This window comes from Lycium ferocissimum, chromosome 7 (genome assembly GCF_029784015.1).
Source record: "Lycium ferocissimum isolate CSIRO_LF1 chromosome 7, AGI_CSIRO_Lferr_CH_V1, whole genome shotgun sequence".
NCBI lineage: Eukaryota > Viridiplantae > Streptophyta > Magnoliopsida > Solanales > Solanaceae > Lycium > Lycium ferocissimum.
Window position 1 is genome coordinate 20,401,604 of NC_081348.1, and position 17,783 is coordinate 20,419,386.

Here is a 17,783-nt window from a genome sequence, read left to right on the forward strand (position 1 = left end):
GTTTAGATTAAATAATTTCGACTAATTCATCTAATATAATTTAAGACTGAATTATATGAAATATAATTTCAGGTTAACTTTTATATCGCATAGGATTAACGGTACTTTATTTAATGTCTGATAATTGTTTCAAAAGGTAATCGAACAATGTACATACACGTAAGTAGGTGTATATACATACACATATATCTAGTTACATACACATAAGTAGGTGTATATACATACACATATATCTAGTTACATACATGCATCTATATTTATTGTTTATTAAAAAAAAAAAATCTTTTTATTTTATGAATATGAAATGTTCAACATGTTGACAGTATTCCGTCAATAATTTTATTCTACTTTCAAAGACTCAAGAATATAAATTTATCTAATTATTCAAGTTAAATTTTGAAATATTTTATACTGTTTTTTTTTAAAAAAAAAAAATCGTACAATTTTTTAATCTACCAATATTTTACACCAAATCAACATTTAAATTTTGTAAAGAGCGAATATTAGTTCACAATTTTAACCAAAAAATATTTTAAAGTTTTTCTTTCATAACTCATTCAATTTTACATAATCTTCCTATGCGCGCAAGTGAATATGTTGCTTCTTTTGCCGTCATGTAAATACGTTAGTACTTTCTGAAAAATGAATTAATGTCCATATTTTCTTTTAGTTTTTGTCAAATAATGTCACACTTTTAGAAAGGAAATTTTTAAAATATCTTATTTCCCCGTTATATTTTCAAAATTTTCTCTTCTCTCCCAAAAATTAGCACTCCATTAAAGATAAACGTTTGACCTCACATAACATACCTACGAACTACTCTTCTATATACCTAATACTCAGCACAAAACCACATTAAGATATTCAATTGAAACATAAAATATTACCTCAATCCAAAACAAGGGCAATTAGCAAATTATAATTTCCCATGTCCTAAAGCTAAAGAACTAAAGTAGATCCATTAAAATTAACAAATTATATCATCTCACACTAGAAGAAATCCTTTTAGCACTATGCATATATGTTAGTACTTTCTATCTTAAAAAACTAAATGTCCAATTTTTTTTCTTCAAATAATGTCACATTTTCAAACATTTTTCAATATGGAAAATTTCAAAATATATTATTTCCTTGTTATATTCTATTTTTTTTTTAAATATTCCTTTCTCCCCAAAAAATTAGTAATCCATTAAAAAGAATCGCCTGACCTCACATAATACACCTACTAAACTACTCGTTCATATACCTAATACTCAGCACAAAATCAAATTAAGATATTTAATTGCAACATAACATATTACTTCAACTCAAAAACAAGGGCATTTGGCAAATTATAATTTCCATGTCCCAAAGCTAAAGAACTAAAGTAGATCCACTAAAATTAACAAACTATATCATCCCACACTAGAAGAAATACTTTTAGCACTATGTAAATATGTTATTACTTTCTATCTTAAAAAACTAAATGTCCATTTTTTTTTTCAAATAATGTCACATTTTCAAACATTTTTGAAAAAGGAAAATTTCAAAATATATTATTTCCACGTTATATTCTTAAAATTTTATATATTCTCTTCTCCCCAAAAATTAGTACTCCATTAAAAAGAAACGCTTGACCTCACATAATACACCTATTAAACTACTCGTTCATATACGGATATACCTAATAATCAGCGCAAAACCAAATTAAGATATTCAATCGAAACATAAAATATTACTTTATCTCGAAAACAAGGACAATTGGCAAATTATAATTTCCCATGTCCTAAAGCTAAAGAACTAAAGTAGATCCATTAAAATTAGAAAGAAATATACTTTTAGTAGCATTATTATGGAAGAGAGAAGGAATTCCTTCTTTTTTATTTGGTGGTGTGTTTGGTAGATGAGAGAAAGTGGACGGAAAAAGCATTTCTCATTTCTCTGTATTTTCCTCCTTCTCCCCAAACAAGTCCAAGTGAATATTATCGGGTCGGGTCATCTCTCCGACTATAAAACGCATTTTCTCCGATGAGATTTTCAATTGAGGATTCCGATTTGGACCGTTGATTTTTGACCTCAAAAACCCTAGAAATCAGGTCGGTATTCTTTTTTTCCTTTTTGTTTTGTTGTTTGAGTCCGTGTTTTCGTCAATTTTAACCGGTTTGGTAAATAATTTTCTATTTTTTGGGATCAATTTAGGTAGTTTTGATCTGGAGAGTGGTGTGTTGCTTGCATTTTCATGTGATTTAGTGAATGCTTTTGTAAATATGCAGTTTTTGTTGTTGAGAGATTCCAGTTAGTTTATGGCTTGACAATTTTGCTTATTCTGATCTGGAGAGTGTGGTTTGCATTGTTTTGCTCTGAATTATGTAATAGTTTAGTGATTTTAAAAAAAATGTATTTACCAATTTTAAATTATCATGATGCAGGAGCCTCTGAATTAGCTATTTTTGTGGATCTTGATACACTTAGCACTATAGCAACTCGTTATAGTTCAATTGTATTCTCTCTCTTTTGCTCGGCGAGCAGAAATATGCAGAAGAGTGGGAATCTTGTTAAAAATAATTCTTTGAGAGTTACAACTCAGCAGTCTCTTCGACGTCTCGGTTTGTGTTCCCAGATTACAGCAGCAGGGCAGCATTCATCTCCTGTTGTTTTCCCTGAAAAACGAAGCAAAGGAAGGAATTTGACGCGTGGAGAACTTAGTGTGAGTAATAATGATCCTAAGAAAGAGAAAAATGTGGAGCATAGGATTGACATAGGGGATGAGAAATCTGACCTGCTCGGATATGACGTATTTTCTGGAAAGCTGGTTTTGGACAAGGGAAAGGCAATTAAAAATGCAGAGTTAGAAGCCTCAAAGGAGGTTACTAACAAGGATGCTGTTGAAGCCAAACTTACCAGCAAGGCTATGGTTTGGGGTTCTGGTATGCTGCGTCTAGAAGATGTTATTTCGGTAAGGTTCTTTAAGGGATTATGGGTTTTGACAGAATTTATATCACTTCCGTTTGAGTTTTGCTAAGCAGTAGGTTCTACACGTACCACAGGTATCATACTGTCCTGGACTCCGGCATTTCACCATCCATTCATATCCCCTGAGAAGAGGTTCTGGTGCTCTTTCTTGTTTTCAAAAAACTCGAAGAAGTCAGAAGGACTTTCGCTTCTTAGCTTCTTCATCCGAGGAAGCACTTCAATGGGTAAATGCATTTGCAGATCAACAGTGTTATGTGAATTTATTGGCTCATCCTCTGGCTTCATCAAAGAAGCAGGCTTCTGATGTGGCTACTAATGAATTTCCTCCTGAGTCATATGTACGATGTAAAAATCCTCCTAAAATGCTCGTCATTTTAAACCCAAGGTCTGGCCGTGGTCGTTCAAGTAAAGTATTCCATCGCAAGGTTGAACCTATATTCAAGGTATGCACTAGAACTGTAATCTGTTGTTGTCTATCTGCAAATTTTTTTTGCACCTCTAATTGCACGAAAATATTTTTTTTGAAAAGGTAAAGCTAAATGCATAATAATATTATAGTGGTTGCAATTGTCTAGGATTGCCGTTGTTGGATGTAAATGAGATAAATCATTTCTCTGATAGCATTTTCTCTTAGCACCAACCATCCTTGCTACTAGAAAGGGGTGCTTGCTCAATGCGATATGCAGGCTATCTGATTTGTCTCCCTACATTACTTATGGTCATTATTCTTTGCTTTCTTGTGTTTATCCAATTATATAGTTGCTCCTTTGCTTGTCCACATGTCTTTTATATTTTCTCCCGTCCCCAACTGTCAAAACTCGCAAAATACAACTAATATGTAACAACTACCCCTCATCCCAAGTTAATTGGGGTTGGCAAAACTTACGAGATGTCTGAGAAAAATAAATACAATTTTTACTAATCCAAAAAAAAGATAAATGTATGCGAATGCTGTCATCAGAATAACTATTTTTCTTGATAATTGTCTTCAAATATTTCTTCACAAATCATATGTTCTCAATTATGAAGTGCAGAGCCTCAATTTACAAAATCATATGCCTTTTCCAAGTTTTGATTCCTTTTTTTTTTTTTTTTTTTACGTGGAATCAACTAACTCGTTCGCAATTGATGCTTTAGTATGTCCAAAGAGAAGCAGCGTTACAAAAATCTTCTAGATGGTTTTTGCTGGATTTATAGGTCTCAAGTCTTTAGCGTTCAAGCTAACTTTTTTTTTCCTTCAGAATAAGCGCCATAAAATACGTAGTCTAAATTGCTCTTATTATTCCTGTAAGTATTGGAGGATTCTCTTCTGATACTTCCTGGTTTTAGCTTTTCATGTTTAATTTGTCGTGGGAGCCAATTGTGGATATTACCTATTGATTTCATAAGGTGCAGGTTGAGAAAGTTCTGTTTCTGTCACGTATGCCTTCTGTTGTGCATCCTTGAGATTCTCATTTTTCAGAATTTCTTTTTGGCTGTTCTCTGAATCAAGCCAAATCATCTCAGACTGGATATCCTTGTTTGTTCTTGTTGACTCAAGTTTTAGGCCTGTTTCTATTGAATTAACAGCTTGCTGGCTTTAAGTTGGAAGTAGTCAAAACCACATCTGCAGGTCATGCCAAGAAACTTGCAAGCACGGTTGACTTCAGCACATGTCCTGATGGTATTTCTTTCAATGCTATCTGGCTTTTCTGTTGTTCAGTCTTATTAGATGTCTTGGATCATCTTCATCATTGTTTTTTCTTATATTCTCTGATTTGCAAAATGTTCAGGTATTATATGTGTTGGAGGCGATGGAATAGTGAATGAGGTTAGTTATGGTCTCTCTTTCTCAAACTTCACAAGTGACAAGTGTGTATCACTGCATGTCTGCTTATATAGCTCAATGGGTCTAGTTTCTTTCATCAATAAGTCAGTTACTAGGCTCATAAAGTTTTTTTTGAGTAGCACTAGATTGAGTGAGTTAGCGTGGCGTAGTTTATGTGTGCACAGAGTTACTTGATTTGCTATATTTTCTTTAATATCACTTCTTTCTTCTTTAGGATAGGCACATACTTTATGGAAGTGTTCCACATTGCTTGTATGGAGTGATTAAGATCTTTGACGGCTGGCTTCTTTGAGATTTAGTACAACCATTGACCTTTTGGAAATTTCCCATACCCTGTAAAACAAACTGTAAGGTCTGTCAATTATGGGTGGATGCTTTCCTATTAAGATAGTGCTTCGTTTATGAAGTACGGGGACTGTATGTATTGGGTATTGCAGTTTCACCTAAGGGGACAATCTTGTTAAAGGCTACACAAAAAGGTTAGAGAACATGAAAGGCTGACCCTTAATTTTTGAAAGTCAGCAAAAGTAATCACTCTCTGAGGCCTCTCCAGCGGATTTTCACTTCTTTATTTTACCCAAGCAAGTAATTGTCATTGACAAAAGGGAGAAGATCCTTGAGTATAGAGTGAACAAAGCCTATATAAAGGGGCTTCTCTCCATGGCATCTGACCAATCATCGTTAAAATGCTGGAGCATCATTGATGCACCAAAATATATACAGTTTGATCATTGATGAGTGTCCTAGATTCTTTTTGTTTTTATACCTTCCATTAGCTTTCCTGCCAGCCCTTCACAATTTGAATAGAGGAAAATTACCCTGGAAAGATCTCTTATGAGTAAAAATAATTTAACAAAGCGCTACTGGGCAACAGGCTTTGGAGATTTGGGATGCAGGTACAAGCTTTTTTTTTTTGGGGGTGGGGGGGGGGGGGGGGGGGTTGATAATTGATAATATGGGGAAAAGGAAGGGGAGTGGAGAACTAGAGATGTCAATATGCCTTTCGGGTGCGGTTTATGGAGGAATATATTGAAGGGATGGGATGATTTTAGTGAAAATACCTCATTCAAGGTAGGAAATGGGAGGAGAGTTAATTTTTGGTGAATAACGGAGTTTTTTCTGTTAAATCTTTCTATGAGAGACTTTTGGTTAGGGAGGAGGATGCATTTCCTTGTGATGCAATTTGGATACTTCAGGTGCCGAGGAAAGTGTGTTTTTCCCTTGGCTTGCTGCTAGAGGGTTGATCTTGACGGCAGAAAATCTTAGGAAGCGGAAGGTTGTCTTTGTCAGTTGGTGCTACATGTGCAAGGAGACGGGCGAGGACGTGTGAGTTTACCATGAGGTTATGGTGGGACATGTTTCGGTGGTTTGGAACTTCATGGGTAATGCCAAAGATTGAAAGATTTGATGTTCTGTTGGAAGAGCGGGAGAAGGAGGAGCAGACGTAGAGCTTGGAACATGGTTCCTCTTGCAATGATTTGGGTTGTTTGGAAAGAGAGAAATAGGAGAACTTTTAAGGGGTTAGAGTCGAGTTTTACCCAGTTGAGGAGCAGCCTCCGGTCACTTATTTTCTTTCGGTGCACCCATAAAATCCCTTGTTGTATAGAGGAATGGGTGCCTTTGTAGAGAATCATGTCCTTTTGTAGTTTCTTTACTTTTTGGTATACCCCTTGTATACGGCCAATTGTTTGGCCATGTTTATAAATGAAATACTTTAACCTGATAAAAAATAGAGTAAAAATAAAGATCTCTAGTAAAAAAGACATAATACTAAAACAAATCTGAAAATGGGCTACAAAACCAACAGACCCCTTTCCTGCCTCTTGCAATCTCTTTTCTAGTTTTCCTTTTGTTACACTCAGGCTCTTTTTATTTTTTAGTTTCTTGAGCTTCTTAGTCACCCTATATGTAGTTTTTGATTGTGTTAAAATAGAATTTGCACATTTGTTGAGCTATGGTCTTAATATGAGTCTTAAAATTGTTTCTTGACACTGTTTATTATAATAAGATGACTTGTACTATTGTTTCTTGAAATTTCTGAATGTTAACTTGGTCATTCTGAACCAAAAAGTGAACTGTACCAATAGCTGTTGGTTGATATTTGAAACATGTGACTCAGAATTAGTTAATTTTGCCTCGCCCAGACAAATAAGTTGAACTTGCTTAATGTAGCTTTTCTGGTTCAGGTTTTAAATGGGCTACTCAGTAGGGACAACCAGAAAGAAGCAATTTCGATTCCAATTGGAATCATTCCTGCTGGTTCTGATAATTCTTTGGTCTGGACTGTGCTTGGAGTTAGAGATCCAGTTTCCGCTGCCATAGCAATTGTCAAGGTATGTTTCATCTTTCTTCAATACGTCTTCATGCTCATTATAGATTTCAACTTGGTGGATAGACTCCTGTTTTATAGATCTTCATTATTTGTTGTCTGGAATAACATTAAGAATAAATGTTGTTCATTAAATAACAAGAAGGATATTTGTTGAAAGAAGTTCCATATATGAAGAATGAATTTAAAGTAATTAGAGTGACAAAGTAGAAAATGGAACAAGAAAAGAAAATGGTATTAACATTTTCTAAAGAAAGTATTTGATAGAACTTTATTTGCATTCTCTGTGCTACATATATAATACTGTTACCTTTCTCCAAAAAAGAAAAGAGAACTCTGATTCAGATGAAGTACTACTAAATTTTGCTAGTTGCTTAACTTTTAACTTATCAAAAAAACAGGTTTTAAGTCCCATCTTTTGTCTCTTTGGAAAAGGTAGATATCACAAGAAGAGGTATAAGACTGAGTCTCAACGTTTATTGTTGGCGTTCATTTACAGTGATAATGCATGGAAGATGTTATGAACATCAAATGGAAGCACTACTAAGTTTTGCTTGTTACTTAGCTTTTACCTTACCAAAAAAAAAAAAAAAGGTTTAAGTCCCATGCTACTGTTCGTTTTCAGTTGCAAACTTGTGTTGAAAGTGGTGATGGATTTGTGACCATCTGTATCTTGGAATTAAGGGTGAAATTAGTATAATTGGAAGTTTAGGAAGTAAGTAAAAACTTCACAAAGACTACAGTCAAGTACTGAGTTATTGAGCACTGCTTTGAATTTGTTTGGCATACAATGGACCATGCCTTCTACCAAAAGACATTGCAAGGTTTATTAATTTTAGAGAAAAGACATCATTTTGAACTTGGCAAGGTTTAGCAACTAAACTTAACTTGTATTTATTTACCCCTTAACAACTTTCATCCCAATTATTTACCACCCTAAGAAAATAATACCACTCTCACAATGGGAGGTGCATTACACTCGCGCCACGTCATTGCCACGTCGTTGCCATGTCAAAAATGACTAACCCTTCATTTTTTGTTTTTCTTTTATTATTTTTTCTCTTTCTTCTTGTTTCCTCCTTCTCTCTTTCTTCTTCTTTCTCCTCAACACCACCCCCCGCCCCCGCTGCCGCCACACCTGCCACCGCCGCCACCTGCCGCCGCCGCACCGCCGCCGGCCAAGCAAAATAATCAATACTAAAAAAATTACCAACCCTTCATTTTTTGTTTTTCTCTTCCTTCTTCTTTCTCCTCATCCTACCATAAACACCCATGGAACAACACCCACCATCACCCCACCAAATTTCATCCCATTTCTTTTCAAATCGTCCAAATTGATTATTTTGGTTGTTATTGTTGGCTATTATTATTATTATTACCATTTTTTGGTTTCTTGATTTTGATTTTTGTTTTCCATTTCTTCCATAATCATTATTCCATAACCACCACCATCTTCTTCTTCACAACCCCCACCCCCGCAGCCACAGCCCCGCCCCCACAGCCCCCCCCACCATTTCGTCTTCTTCACAACCCCCCCACCCGCAGCCACAATCTTTCACAACCCCCACCCCACCCACAGCCCCGCCCCCACCACCACCAATTCCTCTTTCTCTATATATTCTCATCATTCTTTTCTTACCATTTTTTGGTTTCTTGATTTTGATTTTTTTTTTCAAAAAATAAAATTATCAAATAATGATTATGGATGATTTTGAGAAGGAATGGGATGAAATTTGGTGGGGTGATGGTGGTGGTGGTGGGTGTGAGTGTGTGGGTTAAAGATGTGGGTGTTGTTGTTATGGGTGGTTATGGTAGGATGAGGAGAAAGAAGAAGAAAGAGAAAATAAAAAATGAAGGGTGAAGAAGATCGGGGGGGGGTTGTGGGGTGAAGAAGAGGGGCGGGGGCTGTGGGGTGGGGGTGGGGTGGGTGGAGAGAAAAAAAATAATTAATTATTTTTTAATTATATATTATTTTTATTTTATTTTTAATTATATAATAATATATATCTATATATATATCAGCGGGCCCACCTTTTCACTCTCTTAATTTTTTTTTTTACTTTTTTTTTTGCCACGTCAGCCGAGGGTGGTAAATAATTGGGATGAAAGTTGTTAAGGGGGGGTAAATAAATACAAGTTAAGTTTAGGTTGCTAAACCGAGTTTTCTGTGCCAAGTTCAAGGGTTAAATGATGTCTTTTCTCTTAATTTTATTGTGCAAGGTTTATTTTGGTCTTTCCTAAAAATTGCGCTGAAACGGGGCCTTGTCGCTTTTTCCTGCTTCGCGCTTTCAGAAACACTGCTTATGGGAATCCATGTAGCATAGATGATTGGATGCTATTGGTAGAGAATCACACTTTTGCTTAGATTCTCTACTTTCTTTGTACCACTTGTTCCACGAAAAATTCCCATAATCAATAAAATTATTACTTTATGACAATAAGAACCTTTCTCAAAGCTAAGGACAGCCTTTATTTGGTCAGGCAGTTTCTTTTAGAAGACTGGTTCTATTCGTCTGCTCTAGATCCATAGTGTTCCTCAGGTTTATCGTTTTATCTTCTCAGTTCTCTATTATTTTATAGGGAAAAGGGTCAAAAATACCCCTCTACTTTGGGAAAAGGGCTAAAAATATCCTCCAAACTAATTTTGGGCCAAAAATACCCCTCACACATCAAAGTTTTTACATATACCCCTGTCGTAACGGAAATTCCCAAATCCGCGAAGATAATCCGGTTTCATTTTTTAAACTCACTCCATTATTTAAATCCGACCCAACTATATAAAAACCTATGATCCTACGATCACATTTTTTCACCCTGGCCTACATGTTTAAAGGGGATTGTAGGATCGTAGGTTTTTATTTAGTTGGGTCGGGTTTAAATAATGGAGCGGGTTTAAAAAATGAAACCAAATTATCTTCACGGATTTGGGAATTTCCATTAAGACAGGGGTATATGTGAAAACTTTGATGACGCGAGGGGTATTTTTGACCTAAAATTAGTTTGGAGGATATTTTTAGCCCTTTTCCCAAAGTAGAGGGATATTTTTGACCCTTTTCCCTATTTTATATTCTCGGTTTCTGAATGTATTCTTTCTATTCTATAATACCTTCTTTTCTTTTTGCTGTTGGTTAAGAAAGACCCTCCTCAATGCTATCACTCAGAGGCATTGATTTCACAAGCGAAACTTGTGAATTATTGTTTGAAATATTTCATTACTGTTGCTAGGTCATCTATTCCTCATATGTAGGGTCGATTTTTTGTTTTCAGGGAGGGCTTACACCTACAGATGTATTTGCTGTTGAGTGGGTTCAAAGTGGTAGAATTCACTTTGGAACGACTGTCACCTACTTCGGCTTTGTAAGCGATGGTAATTTGTTTATCTTTTATTTCCTAGTAGTTATTAATGTTATGCTCCACAATAACTTTTGTTATTTAAATTATTCATGTCATATGAACACTTTGTGGTTGTTACCTACTCGAATGCAGATACTTGAGTAGGGTAAGATAAGGAGTCAGACGCGAAAGAGGAAATATTATTGGATAATTAGGGGATGCATCACCTAGAACGTGATTTTTTTCTATTGGTAAATCCTAGAACATGATTATTGATATTTGATCTTTCATTTATAGTCTGAAATCTCTAATAAAAAACTATTAATAAATATGTATCAAAAAATTATAATTTACCATTATCACAGAAATTGTCCCAGATGACAAAGTTTACTAGGATTACTCGAAGAAGGAAGTCTATCGATATTAGCATTTGGTTACGTGAAAGCACCTCAAGTTATGTGTTTGCTTAAGACTCAAGGCAACTGTTTTTTCTTTTTTGAGTTTTGTCTATCGAGCTTTCTATCTCCTAATGAATTCTTTTAATTGTTTAATTTATTGTTATTACATATATGATGCATAATATCTACCTTCTCTAATATAATTTTTCTCCAAAATTATGAATTGGGGAATAATTGATAAATATAATTCCTCCTTTTGGCCTTCCAACTGCGGGATTCCTGTTCCATCTTAAAGAGATGGTGCAAAACTTGAGGGAAAATTTGGGACGCAACTAACAGGATTGATGTTGTAAGAGCATTGGTGTCTGACTATCACCAAAAAGAATGCATGTATTTTGTGTATGTGCTTCATAACTTGTCGCTTGACAAGCTGACATGTATCATGTAGGCTATGGAGAAGTTTCAACTGCACAATTATTATAGGTCTTGCCCTCAAATTCTTCTCAGATAGAACCAGAACTATCTCGTCAGTCATTAGTGGATCTTGTGAGGTGCCTTTGGGAGGGTATCCTCTTTGAAATATTAAACTGTGCTGTAACAGAAGATAAATAAAAAGATTATCACCCCATAGTTTTGCTACACATAGTAAAACATTACTTTAAGTTGGAATCTTTTTCCTATCTTAAAACAGTGAGTCTTATTGACACTTTCCTCTTCTCCAGCATGATATTGCTGCAAAAACAGATGAGGTTTTTTTACTTAATTTATTGGTTGCTTTGTGGAACAAAATTTTGTTGCAGACAAGTATCGATTATCTTTGTTTTTGATGTCTCTGTTTCCGTAGGTTCTAAATATCTTTATAAAAAAAGTTCAAAATTTGCTGGCTGGTAATTGGTGCATATCTTGAGATAAGGCTCCTTGTTTGGATCCATAATAGTGAAGCTAGACACCTGCTGAGTCTTTCCTATCTTATCATTTATACATTTCGGCATTTCCCATCTCTTGCCTTTCTGCTCCTCCCTCTTTACATTACTCACCATGATTGTGCATTGTGATTAATGCCCATTAAGAGGTTATCTTTCCCAAATGGTTTTAACATTCATTCCTTATCTGAAGATTAAGCTTTAGGATACAGCACTGGGAAAGTATGCTGGCACAATTGTGCTGTAGGAGTTTTGCAAACGAAGAGCGAGAAAAAGTGACGAAGTCCGTGGGAAGTGAAAATCAAGAAGTGAAGCATGTGCGTTTTCGAAGTGAAGCACACAATCTATGAGAATTATAAAAACACCAAACATAATTAATTTAGCACTATAAAGTTCAAACTTCTACTAAAGTAACTAATTTCATTTCCAATATAAAATAATGCTGATATTAATATAATTCTTCAAAGTTGAGATTCAAAATAATCAGCCCCTTGTTAGGATCACTTTGCGCGTCATTGTCTAAAACACACATTCCTCTGCAGTACATGACTTTCGCCCATGAAATGATATCCCCTCCCGTCGCTTCTTCGATGAAGCGGCGACTTTCAACAACACTGTTGTGTTGCAAATTTTTGCTACCCCTATTTACATTTACTATAAAGATAAGAAAGAAATAGATATAGTTAAGCCACCTAGAGGTTTTGAATTTTTGGAGATACTTTCTCAAGTTTCACAATTATACGAACTCCAGGTGTTGGAAACATACCTATTGCACTTCTCAAGTTGCGATGTTACTAGACATTAGATGCTGCCTTTTGTGGTGCTTTTTTTGGGTGGGTGGCGGTTGCGTGGTCCAGATTTATGTGCCTTCTGCTCATGAAATTATGTATGGGTCTGATGCTGCTAAGCCTAAAAGTATAGTGAAAACAAAGATGACATTGAATCCGAAGTTCTTAACGTCCATGCCCCTCTTGGGGGCCTTGTTCAGTGCTGTGTGCTATTGCACATAGAGTTGGATTTGATGTTAACTTTCTAAAATTTTAGAGGATACAATGTCGTTAGCCTTAAATCTGGTGTGCGGTTGGTTGGTCCACTGTTGTGTGCTTTTCTCTCAATAAAAATAGGTATAGGTCTGATGCTACTATAGCAAAAATATAGTGAAAAGCAAATAGGATGGTATTAAATCCAAACTAACATCCATTCCCCTTTTGGGGTGCTTTGTAGTGCTAGGTGCTATTGCAAGGAAAGAGGATATGGACACAATGTCAACTAGGATATGAAGTTGGATGTTAGGGTATCTTTTGGGAATTTGGGGGATGCAACTGTGTTAGCCTAAGAGTTACAGTTCTGTCATCTTCAAGTTAGACTGAAACCTGTCCAGGAAATAGATCCAGAGTTGCAGTGAACCTGTAGAGTTGATGTTGGTGTTCCTTTCTTTCTTAAGTACAGATTGAAACTCGATCTAGCAAACATTTAGTATAGGAGATTTTCCACCCCTTAGTTGACCACGATCCAGCTTCTAACCAATCTCATGTTTGCTTCATTAGGGCAATGAGTTAGTCGTAAAGATCACGGTGGGATACTTTGGTGGTAGCAGATATGGGTTATATTGGAGCATTTATCCCATGGTCTTGGACCAACTTCCTTTCTTATCTTAGGTACAGATTGAAAATCAGTCAAGCAAACTTATAGAATAAGAGATGTTGCACCCCTTATTTGAACACGTTTCTAACAACGTGTCCTTCACGGATTCTATATGGCTTATGGTTACTTCTTGTGGAGCAATGGGTTAGTCCTAAAGACTAATGTGGGTTGTATTGTAGCATTTCTCCCATGGTCTTGGACCGACATGGTTCCTGCATCTTGGACCATTAGATCCTTGGAACCCACCTGATGTAATGATTGTGACTGCCGGGACCATGGAGGTCTAGGGTATGGGAGTACTTTGGGTTGTATTAGGGTATAGGACAAATTAGCGGTAATAGTTCGCGGATAGTCTGTTGATTGTGTTGAAATGGAAGGTTTACGTGTAACTAGGAGGGAAATTGGGTCGTGTAACATAATAAGCAAGGTGTTGTGCTCCTCTTTTATCTCTTCTACTTCCTACAAATAAAATTTGCAAAGGAAAATTTCATTCATCAAGCTTTGGGTTTGTCTTCATCAAACAAGGCTCTGGTTAGTGATTAGATTTTAGGGGTTACATTCCCGGTTTACTTCCATTGTTAGAAACCTTATGGGGTTCAAGTGCTAAAAGTTGCACCCAAGGGTGTGGCCTAGTGGTCAATGAAGTGGGTTGAGAACCGTGAGGTCTTAGGTTCAAATCCCAGTAGAGACAAAAACACTAAGTGATTTCTTCCAATCTATTCTAGCCTTGGTGGACAGAGTTACCTGGTACCTATTGCTGGTGGGAGGTGGCGGTTATCCCGTGGAATTAATCGAGGTGCGCCCAAGCTGGCCCGGACACCCGTTATCAAAAAAAGAAATGCTACAAGTTGACTTAGTAACTCTAGAGGTAGCATTTGACACTATTTTACCTGGGTCTGCTTTGTCATATTCCGCCAGCTTGTATCATCAGTATGCTTATTATTTTTGCCTAGAGAATTGGCATTATAAAATTCGATTCCGAATGCAAAAATGCTAGTGGAGGCTATTGCCTTGAAGCTTTTTAATGCTTGCGCAGTCCAAATTTATGTTTCTCAGCACGTGATTTTTTTTTTCCTTATCTAAGATGCATATGTGCAACTTGGGATATCCAGCATGACATTGCTTATGAATGGTAGTCTGCACCTCTTGATGCCAACTAAAATACTGGAGAATAGCTCTAAAGTGTGCATGGTTTGTTTGTTATAGCTGTTGTGCAAATTGTGATGACAGCAAGGATTTAAGATCAAGTAATTTTGAGAATGTAGTTGGTTGGTCTGGTGATTGAAAAGGTTGGCATGTTGGCCCCTGGGCTTTGGTCTAGTGGTGAGAGCGCAACGCGTAATGTGTGGGTTAGGTGCATGTCACAGGTTCGAAGCATTTTGCAAACAAAAGCCTGGTAGTTAAGTGGATAAGGGGTAAAGGGGCAGGCCTAACCGTGCGCCACTAGCCCTTGAGGATTTCTCGGTTATAAAAAAGGAAAAATAAATAAAGGGTTGGCTTGTGTGTATGAATTTCTACTTTCCATTGCTGTAGCAGTATCACTAGTCTTTCACATGGATATTTTGTAACCGTATAATATTTTTATCTGAATTGCATATATTTTCAGATAGCTTACTTCAATTATCTATTGTAGTGTTGGAACTATCCGAGAAATACCAGAAGCGGTTTGGTCCATTACGCTACTTTGTTGCTGGTTTCCTCAAATTCATGTGCTTACCAAAGTACAGTTTTGAAGTGGAATATCTTCCAGCACTGAAAGAAGCAACTGGAGAAGGAAAAGCTTCGGTCATTGATATGTCTGAATTGTATACAGACATTATGAGAAGGTCAAGCAAGGAAGGGCTTCCCAGACCCTCTAGCTTATCAAGTATTGATTCAATAATGACCCCGAGTAGAATGTCTGGAGCAGACTTGGATACTACATGTAGTAGCACTGAGCCATCAGAATATGTGCGAGCCATTGATGCAAAATCTAAGCGTTTGTCTGCTGGACGGACTGGCAACACAACTTCTGAACCGGAAGTTATCCATCCTCAAGTTCCACATTCAGTAACCCCGAATTGGCCCAGGACTAGGTCCAAATCAAAAACAGATAAAGGATGGACGGGGTTGACTGCTGCAAATGACCCCACTAGATCTTCTTGGGCAAATACAACTACAAATGATAAAGAGGATATCTCATCAACAATGTCGGACCCTGGCCCAATTTGGGATACAGAACCAAGATGGGACACAGAACCTCATTGGAATATGGAAAATCCTATTGAATTGCCTGGACCAGCAGATGACACTGAAGATGCTGTGCGGAAGGATATTGTCCAGAAGCCTGCTGAAGAATGGGTGACTACCAAAGGTCAATTTCTTGGTGTCCTGGCATGCAATCATTCATGCAGAACTGTTCAAAGCTTAAGTTCACAGGTTGTGGCCCCAAAAGCAGAGCCTGATGATAACACGTTAGATCTGTTGTTGGTCCATGGAAGTGGAAGACTGAAGCTTATAAGGTTCTTCTTGCTTCTGCAAATGGGCCGGCACCTTTCCCTCCCATACGTTGAATATGTCAAGGTAAAGCAGCAAATGTCTTTTAGATGCTTTTACACATTTGTTCCTCGAAGGCAGAGAGTTTTTAAGAGCATTAATACAGAATTCCCTTTTTGCACGGAGGCCATTACTGTATGGATATTTTCAAAACATCAATCTACTTTGCAAAGATAAACTGCCCCAAGAAACTTACAGTATCACTTTAGAGCTTGACCTTTTTTTTTTGTTGTTGAGAAAATCTGGTTTATAAACTTTAATGCGGTTTTGTTGGTTGGTGCTCACTGAAATCAAATTAAGCTTTGTTTCTATGAAATGCAGGTTAAAGCAGTAAAGGTTAAGCCCGGGAAGCACTCTAACAGTAGCTGTGGTATTGATGGTGAACTTTTCCCAGTAAACGAGCAAGTGATTTCGTCCTTGCTTCCAGAACAGTGCAGGCTTATTGGTCGCGCCCCAGGTAATTGCAAGTGATTGATGCGGTCCCTGTATATCTTCAATAGGTCTCCGCCTTCCGGCTACAGCATTCAGCTCTTTATTTGTCATTGAGGTCCTTGTAAATTTTGTCAATGTTGCTTAAATTTTTCAAATTATATGTCACCTTATATAGTATTAATGTGTACCCTTTGCCGTAACTTGTATTATTTGCCTTTTGAGTTGGCTTGGTATGAATATTAGCCATGTTCCTTGTACTAGTTTGACAAAGCGTGTAAATTATTGGTTTGTGATTGTTGAGGAAAGAAATTTTTATTTATCTGACAGTTTCTCCTCTCTCCCCTTCTTCGCCACATAAACCCTAGCACCACCGGGAAAGGAAACAAAAACAAAAAAGAAAAAGAAAAAGGCCTTAGGGAGAGGGGTGTGCTTCTAGCAATTATGAGTTGTTCTCTTGGCCTTGTTCAATAATTTGTTGAGCTTCTTCGTTTTTATTTTCTTTTTCTTGTGGTCATGCAAGGCCACTTTGGTTGACGTGGTAAGTTTCGGAAAATAACTGTTGAATTAAAAGAGATTATATTTTAAAATGTTGTAAGGTTGAAAGATGTCAGTTCGGCAAAAAGGTTGCAAGTTTCTATTTACTAGTGTCTCTTCACGTGCATTCCTCTAAACCACATTTTTAAATATGAAAGGAAAAAAGGAAGGATCCTCTCACATCTCATTCATAAGAGAAATCAAGAGGCTACTACAGCATAACTTTGTGGCAAACAAATTCAGTGAATTAAGAATTCCTTCATTTGAAATTGATTCATAACTAGTATCGAACAATATGTCAGATATCAATATTTACAGGGTCAAGACAGTAACAGGATCAAGGTTCAGAACGTATGTGACCACCCAACGGTCTCTAATCACATATATAGATCAGTCCAAGGCCAGTTTTGAATATAAGAATTCGTTATGTTTAGTTAGCTAGGCACTGAATACCGTATAGTAATTGAAACTATCCAAGCAAACAAAGACTTGGAAATTCATTACGAAAATTACCTAGTGAAAATTTCAAAACACAAGCAACAAAATTGCTACTAAATTAAAAAGGGTCCTTCCATTCCTTCCTAGTATAGTAATCCTATGTAAAACCAAACCGATGATGCACAGATATTATCTTTCATTACATATTGGACAATTAATAGGTTCAGCGTTTCTATCATTGGAGCTATCTGCTAATTTCAACTGCAGGTAACATCTTAAATGGGTTACATGGTTGCATGGAAGCAACTCAATGACACCCAACACATTACCATCCATAGGAGGGTTTTCACAACACCCCGAATGTGTGCCGAAAACCGACCACTCCTTGCCTGGATCTTTCCTATCAGGAGGCAAATCAATCCGCACATTAGTTAAAT

The 17,783-nt window shown here is 36.6% G+C and overlaps 1 protein-coding gene across 2 annotated transcripts; it reads left to right on the plus strand.

The window, feature by feature from the left end:
* The first annotated feature begins 1,704 nt into the window (after positions 1 to 1,704).
* LOC132063696 (sphingoid long-chain bases kinase 1) lies at positions 1,705 to 16,696 on the plus strand. Of its 2 annotated transcripts, XM_059456376.1 has the most exons (10): positions 1,705 to 2,075; positions 2,179 to 2,278; positions 2,412 to 2,935; positions 3,027 to 3,395; positions 4,522 to 4,615; positions 4,725 to 4,762; positions 6,967 to 7,113; positions 10,377 to 10,476; positions 15,041 to 15,969; positions 16,264 to 16,696. In XM_059456376.1, the coding sequence occupies exons 3-10, from the start codon at positions 2,513 to 2,515 to the stop codon at positions 16,411 to 16,413; spliced, it is 2,250 nt and encodes a 749-aa protein (XP_059312359.1). In that variant the 5' UTR covers positions 1,705 to 2,075; positions 2,179 to 2,278; positions 2,412 to 2,512; the 3' UTR covers positions 16,414 to 16,696. The 2 variants fall into 2 exon arrangements, with proteins under 2 accessions (XP_059312359.1, XP_059312358.1); XM_059456375.1 differs by lacking the exon at positions 2,179 to 2,278 and having other exon boundaries at positions 1,706 to 2,075; positions 2,409 to 2,935.
* Positions 16,697 to 17,783: the final 1,087 nt, after the last annotated feature.